Source organism: Rhinopithecus bieti, unplaced genomic scaffold (assembly GCF_001698545.2).
Source record: "Rhinopithecus bieti isolate Rb0 unplaced genomic scaffold, ASM169854v2 scaffold_54056, whole genome shotgun sequence".
In the NCBI taxonomy this organism is placed as follows: Eukaryota; Metazoa; Chordata; class Mammalia; order Primates; family Cercopithecidae; genus Rhinopithecus; species Rhinopithecus bieti.
In genome coordinates this window covers 504,561-517,965 of record NW_016821158.1, presented here as the reverse complement: position 1 = coordinate 517,965, position 13,405 = coordinate 504,561, and the positions used below count along the sequence as shown (strand labels likewise).

At 55.5% G+C, this 13,405-nt stretch overlaps 1 protein-coding gene across 3 annotated transcripts in view; it reads right to left on the bottom strand.

Annotated features, from left to right (window-relative positions):
* P2RX1 (purinergic receptor P2X 1) overlaps positions 1 to 11,835 on the bottom strand; it is a 23,257-nt gene extending 11,422 nt beyond the window's left edge. Inside the window, exon 1 of one of the 3 annotated variants that reach the window (XR_001882988.1) lies at positions 11,263 to 11,785. Coding sequence is in view for 2 of the 3 variants with exons in the window: in XM_017860204.1 (XP_017715693.1) it covers positions 11,263 to 11,399 (137 nt within the window). In the remaining variant the exon portion in view is untranslated. Of the gene's footprint in view, positions 1 to 11,262 lie in introns of all 3 variants that reach the window. The other 2 variants (XM_017860204.1, XM_017860205.1) reach the window with 2 other exon arrangements.
* Between the last annotated feature and the right edge of the window lie 1,570 nt (positions 11,836 to 13,405).

Here is a 13,405-nt window from a genome sequence, read left to right as displayed (position 1 = left end):
AAAAAAAAAAAAAAAAAAAAAAAAAAAGAGAGAAAAGAAAATGCTAATTCAAATACTCTTTCCAATCCTTTTCCAAGAACAGAGTTTGCTGGGCCCTGGAGGCCAAGCCTCTCAGACCCCAATCCTTCCCAGGGTGCTCCTCCTTCCAGAGGTCCCAGCAGAGCATGAAGGCTGAGAATATACTCTTCAATGCCTAAGAGTCTGGGTCTAAATCCCAGCTCCACTACTTACTGTGGGATTTGGGGTAAGCTATTCAATCCCCTGTGCCTCAGTTTCCTCATCTATAAAATGGGAATAACAACGATACTTCTTTATTTTATTTTATTTTTTTGAGATGAAGTCTCGCTCTGTTGCCCAGGCTGGAGTTCAGTGGTGTGATCTCAGCTCACTGCAACCTCCCTCTCCTGGATTCAAGCGATTCTCCTGTCTCAGCCTCCTGAGTAGCTGGGATTACAGGCATGCGCCACCATACCCAGGTAATTTTTTGTGACAGATGGGGTTTCACCATGTTGGCCAGGATGGTCTCGATCTCTTGACCTTGTGATCCGCCCGCCTCGGCCTCCCAAAGTGCTGGGATGACAGGCATGAGCCACCGCGCCCGGCCAACAATGGTACTTCTTGTAGTGATCAAATGAGTGAGTTCATAAGTGTAGAAACATTCAGAATGGGAATGGCACAGAATAAATGCAGTATAGACATTAGTTGTGATTATGATCCAGCCATACTGAGACCCCCTGGGAGACAGCAAGGAAAACAGAGCAGGGAAGTGGTCCTCTGCAGGGCTTGCTGCGTCCAGCCCCTCGGTCAGGGCACTGTGGGAGTGGCTCAGTCAGGAGGTTTTCCACCTTGGAAAATTCTGGCCTTGCCTTCCTAGCGTTGAGCAGTCCTGTTCCTTTGGGTTCTCCACTTTCAGTCTGGAAGTTTCCATGTGGCTAACCTTCCTCTTAGCCCCAGGAGTTGGGCAGATGACCAAGGCTTGCCAATCAATGTTCCATCCCCCTAGTAACAGTGACGGGTCTAAGGACACGCACATGACCTGGGGAGTTTCAGCAGTGAGGCCAGGACTTTTCTGGGAATTGCCAGGAAAGAAATATCCTGTCTACCGAGTGGCTAAGCAGGGCGGCTGCAAGACGAAAACTGTGGTAGTCATCTTTGCCGCCTTCTGAAGAGAGCGATCCTGACAATGAAGCTCACCTAGAGGAAAGCCAGGCCAGGAGATAGAGAGGGGCAGAATCCTGACAAGGCTCTTTGAGCACCTGGATTCAGCCATACCTGAAGCACACTTGAAAAATCTACCTCTGGAATTTTCAGTTACATAAACCAATAAATGTCCTTCCTTTATTTAAGCCCTTGGATTTGGTTTCTGTTGCTTGCACATGAAATAGTCCTGGATAACACTCCTCTCCAGGCTGTGGCCCCTTCCTCGAGGAAAGACTCTTTGTGGAGATTCAGGGTAGTGTGTGTGTGTGTGTGTGTGTGTGTGTGTGTGTGTGTGTTGGGTGTGTGTGTTGGGATATGGGGTGTGTGGCTGTATACCTCCAGGGCAAATCTGTGAGTGCACCTGTGGCCAGATGTGTCATCCCCCTCCACCCCTTATCCTACCCCAAGCTCACCTGTCCAAGGGGAGCTCAAAGTAATGGACTCTCTTCTCCTTCCCCCAGGGCTCAGGTCTCTGGTAACAGAACTTTCCAGGCTTCTTAGTCCCAGAGTCTCCTGTCTCCCCGCTGCAGGCCCCAGGGAGGCCACCCACCAATTTCCTTTTCTTTCTTCTCGGGGTCCACCCACCTCTTCTCCAAGCCCCCTTTCACCTTGGAACTGGGGCCAAGCCACATGCTCCCGAAGCCTAAGCTTGGTCACTGCTGCCCCCTGCAGGTCCCAGAGAGCAACAGGTGAGGCATGACAAAGGCCCCTGATCCTCCGCATCCTGCGTCTGTCTCGCTGTCTCCAGCCCCATCCGGGAGAGCTAGGGCATCGTCCATCCCCGCCCACCCCGCCCGCCCTCCTTGGGCCCCTTGCTCCAGGAAGGCCTCTGGTTCTGTGTCCAAGCCAGAAGGAGCTGGTGCAGGGGAGAGTGGAGCTTCTCCATGTCCTGAACCCCTCTATGGGACAGGCCTCCCTCTTGGCACCCCCACCCCAACGGGTTAGCAACATTTCTATCTTTGCCCAAGACCAACTTATAACAGAGAAGCTGAGGCCTGCAGGAGTGGCGGTCCCAAGTGTCCCCACACTTGAGGCACCCAGCCCAGGACTCATCCCACCTCCACTGAGGAGCACTGGCTTCGACGCGTCTCCCAGGAGGCAGAGCACAGAGGGCAAACAGAGCCACCTGGAGCCCACACGCGGGGGCTGGTGCACTCAGCGTGCGTCTCTGTCTGCTCTTGGGGCTGCCGGTCTTGAGGGTCGAAGGGAAAGGTCAGTCAAATCTGGTAGTCATGACCTCAACAATGGTGATAATAGAATGACTATGGGCCGGGCGCGGTGGCTCACGCCTGTAATCCCAGCACTTTGGGAGGCCGAGGTGGGTGGATCACCTGAGGTCAGGAGTTCAAGACCAGCCTGGCCAACACGGTGAAACCCCGTCTCTATTAAAAATACAAAAATTAGCCGGGCGGGGTGGTGGGCACCTGTAATCCCAGTTACTCGGGAGGCTGAGGCAGAGACTCGCTTGAACCTGGGAGGCGGAGGTTGCAGTGAGCCGAGATCGCGCTCTGCACTCCAGCCTGGGCGACAAAGTGAGACTCTGTCTCAAAACAAACAAACAAGCAAAAATAATAGAATGACTATGGTGCCGGGTCCACTCCTCCAAAGCCATGCCTTGGTCGGGCTTTGTTGTCACCACCCTGGGAGACAACCAAGAGGGCCTGATGTCAGACACAGGCATCTTCGGAAGCCTCTCCCCTTCCAGAAATAACCCTCACCATGCTTTCTACCTTGTCATCGGCAAGCCTCTCCGGTGGCCTTCTCGTGGAAGAGGCCACATGTGGAGTGGCTGAGGGTCAGGTGCCAGCCCTGCTGCTCCCCAGCTGTGTGGCTTCAGGGTAGAGACTGCACCTCTCTGAGCCCTGGTTTTCTCCATAAAACAGAGCTGAGGCCACCTACCTCAAAGGCGCTGCTTACTCAATAAGTGCTTAGTGAAACCCTAGTACATACTCAGCCTGGGCCTCAGGAGACGGAAGCATCTAGGTAAGTGTTTGAGGGAAGCTTCTATGAGTTCTCTTTTTTTTTTTTTTTTTTTTTTTTGAGATGGAGTCTCAGTCTGTCACCCAGGCTGGAGTGCAATGGCGTGATCTCGGCTCACTGCAACCTTTGCCTCCTGGGTTCAGGCTGGTCTTGAACTCCTGACCTTAGGTGTTCTGCCCACCTCGGCCTCCTAAAGTGCTGGGATTACAGGCGTGAGCCACCGCGCCCGGCCTCTATGAGTTTTTCTGTTTAGTGGTTAGTACTTGGCATGGAAATAGATCTCTCAGCCTGGACACAGTGGCTCACGCCTGTAATTCCAGCACTTTGGGAGGCCAAGGCAGGTGGATCGCCTGAGGTTAGGAGTTGAAGACCAGCCTGGCCAACATGGTGCAACCCTGTCTCTACTAAAAATACAAAAATTAGCACTCAGTGGGCACATATAATGAAAACCTCCCATTTTCACTGTTCTCTGTTCCTCCCTCACACATTCCTCTTTCAATGTCAATCCACCCCCATTCCCTGAGTGAGCTGCCTCAGACACGCTGTGTCCCCAGAATTCTATCTTCACACTGCACTCTCCCCTGAGATTCAATTCCACACATTCAGTCATTCAACAAACATGAGCCAGTAATTCTAGCACTTTGGGAGGCTGAGGCAGGAGGATCACCTGAGGCCAGGAGTTAGAGACCAGCCTGGGCAACATAGCAACACCCTGTCTCTACTTAAAAACAAAAACAAACACCTATTTATCCAGCCCCTATTAATGTGCCTAACACTGTTGAACAAAACAAACGCGAAAGTGAACAAAACAAACAAAAATCTCACACCCAAAGGTCTTACACAGATGCTCCTCGTATTACGATGGGGCTATAACCTGATATACCCATCCGGAGTCAAAAAGGCTCTTAATACCCCCAATAAACCCACCATAAAGTAAAAAAATCCTAAGTCAAACCACGCTAAGTCCAGATGCTCCTCAACTTACAATGTGATGATGTCCTGATAAAGTATCTCTTTTTTTTTTTTTTTTTTTTTTTTGAGACAGAGTCTCACTCTATCTGCCAGGCTGAAGTGCAGTGGCGTGATCTTGGCTCACTACAGGCTCAACCTCCGGGGTTCAAGCGATTCTCCTCCCTCAGCCTCCTGAGTAGCTGGGATAACAGGTGCATGCCACCACACCCGGCTAATTTTTGTATTTTTAGTAGAGACAGGGCTTCACCATGTTGGCCAGGCTGGTCTTCAACTCCTGACCTCAGGCGATCCACCCACCTTGGCCTCCCAAAGTGCTAGGATTACAGGCGTCAGCCACTGTGGCCGGCCTGCAAGGTCTATTTCCATGCCAAGTACTAACCACTAAACAGACAGAAATTCAACCGGATCAACCTGAACTGTCCATCTCCCTTTAGAACTTGTTCCCCTGTGTCCTCGTCATGGAGAATGGTGCTATCCTCACCCTGTCACCCAGGCTCAGTACCTGGGCAGCACCCTCACAGCTACCCTCCCCATCATGCCCACATTGGCTGGGTCCCCTAGTCCTTCCTGTCCTCCCTCAGCTTTCATCTAAGGACCCAGAAGAGCTGGTTGTGGGAAGACTGAGACCTTGGAGGAGCTGGGACAGGTGCGGGGGCAGCTCTGGCATGGGTTGGAAGGACTGGCCAGGTGGCTGGTGGGACACAGGGTGTGGCCATGGGCCACAGGCAGGAGTTGACCAGATGGGGTGTGTGCTGTCAGGGAGCAGCAGCCCTGGGGAGGGACAGGAGCAGACTCCAGGCTCAGACGTGGGGCCCACCCTGAGGCCCCCATGCAACCTGCAGACAAGTCGAGGAGTGTCTCGGTAAGTTCCTTGAGTGCAGGATCTTGGTGTGTTTTGTTCACTTCTGTATTTTTAGTGTCTGGAACAGAGCTTGGCACATAGTAGGGGCTTGATAAACACCTGTGTGGTGAATGACTAACTGAATGTGGAACTGAATCTCAGGCCAACGATTTGTGTTTTTCATTTTTTTTTTTTTTTTTTTTTTTTTGAGACAGAGTCTCGTTCTGTCGCCCAGGCTGAAGTACAGTGGCAAGATCTCGGCTCACTGCAAGCTCCGCCTCCCGGGTTCACGCCATTCTCCTGCCTCAGCCTCCTGAGTAGCTGGGACTACAGGCGCCCGCCACCACGCCTGGCTAATTTTTTGTATTTTTAGTAGAGATGGGGTTTCACCGTGTTAGCCAGGGTGGTCTCGATCTCCTGAGCTCATGATCCACCCGCCTCGGCCTCCCAAAGTGCTGGGATTAGAGGCATGAACCACCACGCCAGGCCAAATTATTTTATTTTTATTGTTATTTATTTATTTTTGAGACAGGGCGTCACTCTGTCCTCCAAGCTGGAGTGCACCGGTACAGTCACGGCTCACTGCAGCCTCAACTTTCCAGGCTCAGGTGATCCTCCCATCTCAGCCTCCTGAGTAGCTGGGACTGACTACAGGCACGCACCACCACACCCAGCAAATTTTTTTTTTTTTTTTCAGATACAGGGCCTCACTATGTTGGCCAGGCTGGTCTTGGACCCCTGAGCTCAAGTGATCCGCTCACTTTGGTCTCCCAAAGTGCTGGGTTTTCAGGCATGCACCACGACACCCGGCCTGTTTTTCTTTCTTCCATTTTTTTTTTTTTTTTTAATACGTCACCAAGAGGTTTCTTTCATGCATAAATCTCACTTCCCACTTCTCTTGAGATGTCGGAAGCTCTGGGCTGTGCTAGGTGTCACGTGCCGCTGCGACGATGGGCAGAAGCTGAGCAGGGGCCGCCCCAGGCGTGAGGCCTGCCAGGGTGACAACATCTGTCACCTGTGTTCACTGCCTCTGCCTTGGGTACAGCCCCGTCCTCCCTTCCCATCCCTGTGGCCTCTTCACAGCTGTCCTGCCTCTGGCCCCCACGCTCAACCCTGCCTGCCCCAGGCCCTCCCCTGCTAGACATCCTTCTTTGGCTCCCTTCTGCCTGCAGGAGAAATCCCTGCCCCTCAGCGCGGTGTTCAAAGGCCTTCGCCATCGCCCCTGCTTGCCCTATCACATCCTCTCTCTTGGGCTCCTTTTATGCCCCCTTCAGCCTAGTCCCAGTGACTCTCTATTCTTCTCCGGCCCCAGGACCTTGGTTCACACTCTGCTTCCTGACAGGAGAACCTGGAAGTGGTGGACACACAACCAGGCTCCTCCAATCAGGGCATTCCGTTTCCTTGACCGCAATGATTGATTGGTTCTGGGGTGGGCACGGGACCCGACCCTGTCCAATAAGAGTTGGGCCTGAGACTCGCTGGAGCTCTGGAGAAGGAGCAGCTCTTGTGCCTGAGGAGTGACTAAGCTGGGGAGATGTCAGCTCGGAGCTGCTGGTCACCATGTCACCACCATGAAGACAGAGAACCTGCCTGAGAATGACGCTTCCACAGAAGAAAGAAGAGCCAGAAAAGGGAGACAGGTCCTGGACAGTTTCTTTTGAGAACCAAGACTGGACCCATGAGAATTCCTCATCCCCTCTCCCCTCTAAACCTTACCCCTCCGTGTCTTCATCCTGGAGGATCCAGCCAGGCCTGAAGCCCACACTGATTTTTCAGTTACCTAAACTACCCGATACTCCCGCCCTTCCTTTTATTTATGTATTCATTTATTTGTTTATTTATTTATTTAGAGATGGAGTCTCACTCTGTTGCCCAGGCTGGCCTGCAGTGGAGCAATCTCGGCTCACTGCAATCTCCACCTCCTGGGTTCAATCAATTCTTCTGCCTCAGCCTCCCAAGTAGCTGGGATTACAGATGCCCGCCACCACGCCCAGCTAATTTTTGTATTTTTAGTAGAGACAGGTTTTCACCATGTTGGCCAGGCTGGTCTCAAACTCCTGACCTCAAGTGATCCACCTCCTTGGCCTCCCAGACTGCTGAGATTACAGGTGTGAGCCAACGCACCCAGCCCACCCTTCCTGTTAAATCAGGTTTGACTGGGCTTTTCGGGAATCAAAGGAGTCTAGCTAATTCACCCTCAGTTCCTCCCTCTCCCTCTCTCCATTCCATGTCCCACCTCTGTTCCCCGGCACAGCACCAGGCATGGAGAAGATGCTGCAGAAATGGTCCCTGGATGTGTTTCTCCCAGCAATAACTTCTATCCATCCTTCTCCCTGATTGGTGCACTCTGATCTCCACTTGGAGATCTCAGAACATGTGATTTCAAGAGGTCTGTATGGAGGCGCAGGGGATGAGTGAGGACTTAGTTGAGAAGAGACCCAGAGGGACTGCAGAGAAAGCTGAGAGCAGCCCAGCCCAGCCCAGCCCACAGCCCCCAGGCCTTTGCTTATGGCTGGTTCCATCAGTGTGACACCTCCTCCAGGAAGGCCTCCTAGGCTTCCTTCCCAAGCAACATTCACAAATCCTTGGGGAAGCTCCTCTATGCTGCAGCAAAACTAGCCCTCTCCTTTCCCTGACCCAGTGTGCCCCTAGCATGGCCTGCTGGGTCACAGATAACAGCCCATTGCCTGTATACTGCCAGAGACAGAGAGCTCATCACCTCTTTGGGGAGAGCTCTGAGACCATCTTTTTATTTATTTTAGTTTATTTATTATTATTATTTATTATATTTATTTTGGGAGATTGGAGTCTCGCCTGTCGCCCCAGGCTGGAGTGCCAGTTGGCGGTGATCTCCACTCACTGCAGGGCTCCGCTCCCGGGTTCACGCCATTCTTTTCCTCAGCCTCACCGGAGTAGCTGGCGACTACGAGGTGCCCGCCATCAGCCCGGCTAATTTTTGTATTTTTTTAGTAGGACGGGGTTTCACTATGTTAGCCAGGATGGTCTCGATCTCCTGACCTCGTGATCGCCTGCCTTTGGCCTCCCAAGTGCTGGGATTACAGGCGTGAGCCACCGCGCCCGGACTATTTATTATTTTTGAGACGGAATCTCACTCTGTCACCCAGGCTGGAGTGCAATGGGGTGATCTCAGCTCCACTCTGCCTCCCGGGTTCAAGTGATTCTCCTGCCTCAGCCTCCCGAGTAGCTGGGATTACAGGCACACATTACCACACCCGGCTAATTTTTTTTTTTTTTTTTTTTTTTTTCAGACCAAGTTTCACTGTTGTTGCCCAGGCTGGAGTGCAGAGGTGTGATCTTGGCTTACCGCAACCTCCACCTCCCGGGTTCAAGCGATTCTCCTGCCTCAGCCTCCCCAGTAGCTGGGATTACAGGCGCCCACCACCACGCCTGGCTAATTTTGTATTTTTTAGTAGAGATGGGGTTTCTGCATGTTGGTCAGGCTGGTCTCAAACTCCCGACCTCAGGAGATCTGCCTGCCTCAGTCTCCCAAAGTGCTGGGATTACAGGCGTGAGCCACTGCACCCGGCCTTAACTGAGACCATCTTAACTGGATCTGAAAGAGGGTCAGCTCAGCTCAGCCTTCTGGTCTTAGGCCCACTCACTGCCTGCACTTGCCCGGGATCTCCTGGAGGAGCACGACTAGCAGAGACCACAGCCTCAGTTTTCCTTCTCAGAGTCTGTTCTCGGCATCTCAGCGTCTCTGTTCAGCCTCAGTAACTCTGTCCATCTCTGAGTCTCGGGACCTCCCTCCCTTCGTCTGAGTTGTGCTCCAGCGTTTGTCCCTCTGTCCAGGTCTGTCTCTGTGTCCACCCATCCCCCACCCAGGCTTTGCCCTGCGTCTGGGACGCAGGGGCCTGGCTGTTCTCTCATGCTCCTTTCCATCCCCCGGCAGTGCCTACAGGATCAGACATGAAAGCAAAGCCCTCCCCAGGAAACAGCAAAGTGCTGAGGGGAGTGCACTTTAGGGGGGTCCCCTGCAACCTGTGCCCCATGGGCCGGTTAGGAAGCTGAGCCCGGAGATGCCAAGGCCAAGTCCAGGCTGGCACTGTGGGGTTGCTGCTGGCACTGTGGGCAAACTTGGGTTTGCCGCTGGGGGTTCCTGGCTGAGGTCAGTGCAGTACTGGGCAGTGGCCAGACGAGGGCGCAAGAGACAGCAGGCGCCACAGCCGGAGCAGGAGCTGGAAGCCTGAGCCTGCAGCCCTTGGGGTTGCTGGTGGTGAGGGATCCTGCCTTCCTTCCATCCTCTGCTGTGTGACGTGGGCAGGCCAGTGCCCTCTCTCTGAGGATGTTTCCTTTCCAGAATATCAAGGCTGACTTTGGAGCCATGCAAGTGGGTTCAAATCCTGGTTAGCCTCTTCCTAAGCTGTGAGATCCTGGCTAAACCCCTGTGGCGCTGGGGCCCACAGACACTGAGAAGGGCCACATCCATCTGGAACCGGATTAGATGGTCTTGGGGCGGAAGACGGGCAGGAGGGCGGTAGTGAGGTCCCCGTGACTGGAGGTATAGGTTCCCAGCTGGGCAGCAGCATGGGGCATAGGCTGGGAATGGGAGGGTCCCTCCTACGCTGACAGCCTGTGACCCACACACAGGAGGGACCTGGTGCCCCTCACACCTGCAGATCTGACAGCAGAACTAGGGAGCTGCAGGGACAGAGAGAGGACAGTCTTCCCCCAGCGTCTTCCAGCAAGGGTAGGCTGGGCCTGAGCAGACAGCCTCTCTCTTCCAGGGAGGGTCAGGAGTGGCGCTAATGGTGGACTTCTGGCCCGTCCTGTGCCTGGCACGCCATCATCAGTGCACAGTAGAAAGGATCCCCAGCCCCCTGTGATGGTGAGGAAGAAGAAGGCACAGCAGAGGCCTGGGGGTCAGGAGGGCTCAGCTCCAACCCCGGGTTTGCTGCTGACTTGCTGTGGACCTGGAAACCTCACTGCCCCCTCTGGGTGTTTCCTTCCCAAGCTCGAACACCATCGCAGATGTCAGATTAGTTTCTGAACGAGAGAGAGGAGTGGCCAAGGCTGGGGCCTGACCCTGGGTCCACCTGGACAGCTCTGAGGTTTTGGGGACTGGTGGGACAGAGGGAGGGCTCTTTTGGATGCCAGAAGTTTCAGGGGGACTAGGACTCCGTGGTCCTTGTTTGGGCCCTGGGTCTGCCTGCCCTGGACTCCATTTAGCAGTTCTGGTTTGGAACCACAGTAAAAATGGGGAGGGCAGAGCCCTCAGAATCACACGGCACAGGTAGACAAAGGCTACTGGGCACCCCCAGACCCCCAGCAGGAGCTGAGCCCCCTCCAGTGGCCCTGGGGCCTCCAGGAGCCCTCCGCAGAGTCACTGCGAGCGGCCAAGAGGCACCACACACAGGGGACACACATCAGCCACCCAGACACTTGGCCACAGGGCAGACATGGGCACAGCCATATGCACACACAAGGGTACCCACATGTGAGCACCCAGCCCCAGGGACACACACCCGGACACACATGGGCACAGAGCTGCATACGCACACTCACAAGTATGCCAGCCTCTGCCAGGCCTGTCTTGGCTCCCGAGACAACCAGACTGCAGGAGCGTCCCATACTGCCTCTGATTCTGCACTCCCGGCCCGGCGGGACAGGTCCAGAGATGCCCAGAAAGGAACTATCATCCCTGGGACCAGAACCGATCTCTGTCCTCTGCCTGACATGCCAACATGAAGGCACCAGGTACTCAGAATGTGAGGGTTTCTCTGCTCCAAGGGCCTCAAACATCCCTGGATGTCCCTCGCTTAGGCAGGGAAAGTGGCAGCAGAGTCTGTCCCTCTCTGACCTGTCACATGGGGTGACAGGTATGGGGTATGGCCTCTGTGTCGGTGGCAGCCTGGTTTGGCCTCTGTGTGGATGTGGCCTGTGTGTCGGTGGCAGCCTGGTTTGGCAGGTGGTCAGAGGTCGAGGACTCAGTGGCTGTGGTTGGTGGGGCCCTGACTCTGAACACCACTAACCACTCAAAGGAACCGTAACACTGAGCTGGCTCCTCGGAACCCAGGGACTCTGCCTCCTGTTCACCGAAGGCCCAGGTGCAGAGCTTCCCCTCTGGCCTCGTCCCCATCTCAACAGTGAGTTGGCAGGATTTTCTATTCCCGCACAGTGGCTTGCCAGGAAGGCCCTCCACTGGATGGAGAGGAAGAGGGGCACACAAGTGATCCCAGAGTCTGGAGGACAGGCCGGGGGTAGGGGCTGGTGCAGGCAGGCAGGCAGCGGGAGGGGCCCGGACTCACCCGATGACGTAGACCAGGACCACCAGCTGGATCAGTCGGAAGATAACGCCCACCTTCTTGTTGCGTACCAGAACCATGCGGGGGGTGTCATACTCAAAGAGGAAGGCGGCCAGCTCCTCCTGGAACCGCCGTGCCATGGTGGGCCGGCTGGGGCTCAGAACCGAGCCCCCTGCACGGCCTCTGCTCTCAGGGTGAGCCGGGTGCCACCACCCACGTTGATGACAGAGCTTCTGGGGGCTTCCTGGCCCCTTGGGAAGAGTGGGGCAGTGCAGATGGGGCCAGAGGACAGCTGCCAGAGGTCAGCTGGAGGCACTTGGGTTGGAGAGAGAATCCCTGGGCGGTCAGAGCAGCTCTTGGCCCCTGGAAGGCAATAGACTGCAGACCAGCCTCGCCCATGGACAAATAAATTCCCAAAGATAGATGGGGCGGGGCTGGTGGGGCCACCCAGGCCCAGCCCCACTGCCCCTCCTGGCTCTGCGCGGGCCCTGTTGGGCCTCCGGAAACAGGAGTTATTGGCAGGAAACCACAGGCCACCCGTCACAGGGGCAAAGATAAAGCTCTCAGCCGACTCCCTAAGTGATCTTCCCCCCAAAACCGGCAAGATGGAGCTCTGGCCAGGGCCTGGGGGAAGCTGGAGTGTCCTCAGGTTCAGAGCCTCCCCCCAACTCCCCTCCACTGCCAAAATCAGACATCCATCCCCAGCCCCATCTCCATCCACCACCCTCCACCCTCCCCTGCCAGGGTTGGCTGCTCCGTCCCCGGGGGCCTGTAGCAAGCAGGGCAGAGAGGAAGGAGGCTCTGAGTTCCAGCCTGGCCTGTGCCCGGTCAATCTCAATGCTGAGCTGGCATCTCCATCCCCCACCTCTTCTCTCCCACCATCTGTCCTGCCAGGGCCACCATCAAAGGGAGAGAGGTAGCAGGTGCCCAGACAAGGCAAGCACCACATCAGTCACTCAGTGCCATCGGGGGCCCAAGACCAACGGAGAGAGCCTGACCTTGGAGATCCCTAGCTCTGCCACTTCTTGGCTGTGGGGGCTGGGTGTCACCTCGCCTCTCCGAGCCTGCTTCCTCGTCTGTACTTTGGGGTGAATTGGGGTAATGAGGACTATTCCTTCTAGGTCGAGGCTCACAGGGGATGGGTCTCAGCAACATGGGACAGAGAACTGGAGGCCACCATCGAGTGTGGAGCACAGCACCTCTGCTGTCCCTGCCTTCCCTTCCCAACCCCAGCTTGGGCCCTGAACACAAGGGTTTGGGGTGGGCAGAGAGTCCCGCGTTAGTTCCTCAGAGCTGGAGGCTTCCCCAGCCCCACCCCGCGTTTTGAAGATGAGGAAACCAAGCTCAGAGAAGAGAAATGAGTTGCCCAGGCTCACCCGGGGTGTTACTGGAGGTTCAAGCTAGAAGCAGGGGCCTCCCTGGCCAGCCCCCAAGCCCCCATTGTCCGAGCCGCCCCACCCTTCAGGCTGATAAGGAGTCTTCTTCCTGGTGAGCCATGAGCTGGAAGTGCTCCAGGCAGGGAGCCAGGCCCTGGGGCTGGGCATCCCAGCAGCCTGTCTGAATAGGGGTCACCCACAGAGGGCTGCCGTGGCCCCTTCCGGCACCCAGGTCAGTCTCTGCTTGTCAGGCAGATCAGTCTCACCCCTCGCGGAGTTTCTGCTAATCCAGTGGGTGTCACGGGCTTTTCTAAAGAAAATCCAGAGATGTCGGGAGCCAGAGCTGTGGTGGCCACGTCCCTCCTTGGCCTGATCCTGACCCCAGACAGCTTCTTTCCCAGCTGCCCCTGTGGCCATTGGAGTGGGAGGCACCAGGACACAGCTGCTTGTGCTGGGGAGCCGGGTGGATGCTGAGACTGTGTAGGCCATTCTGGGTCCCTTTTCAGCCACCCTTCTCCCTGACATGCACACCACGTTCTGGAGAGTGGCGGGGATAGGAGGGAAAGGTGGGAGGAAGGGAAGGAGGGAGGGAGGGAGACATAGAGGGAGGGAAGGAGGGAGAAGGAAGGGAAGGGAGGGAGGGAGGGAGTGAAGGAGCCCTGCAAATGTGCAGGGAAGAGCATTCCATGCAGTAGACGTGCAAAGGCGTGGTGCAGGGGTGGGGTCGGGGAGGCATGCGCCTGCGTGGAGGGATGGCCAGGAAGCCAATG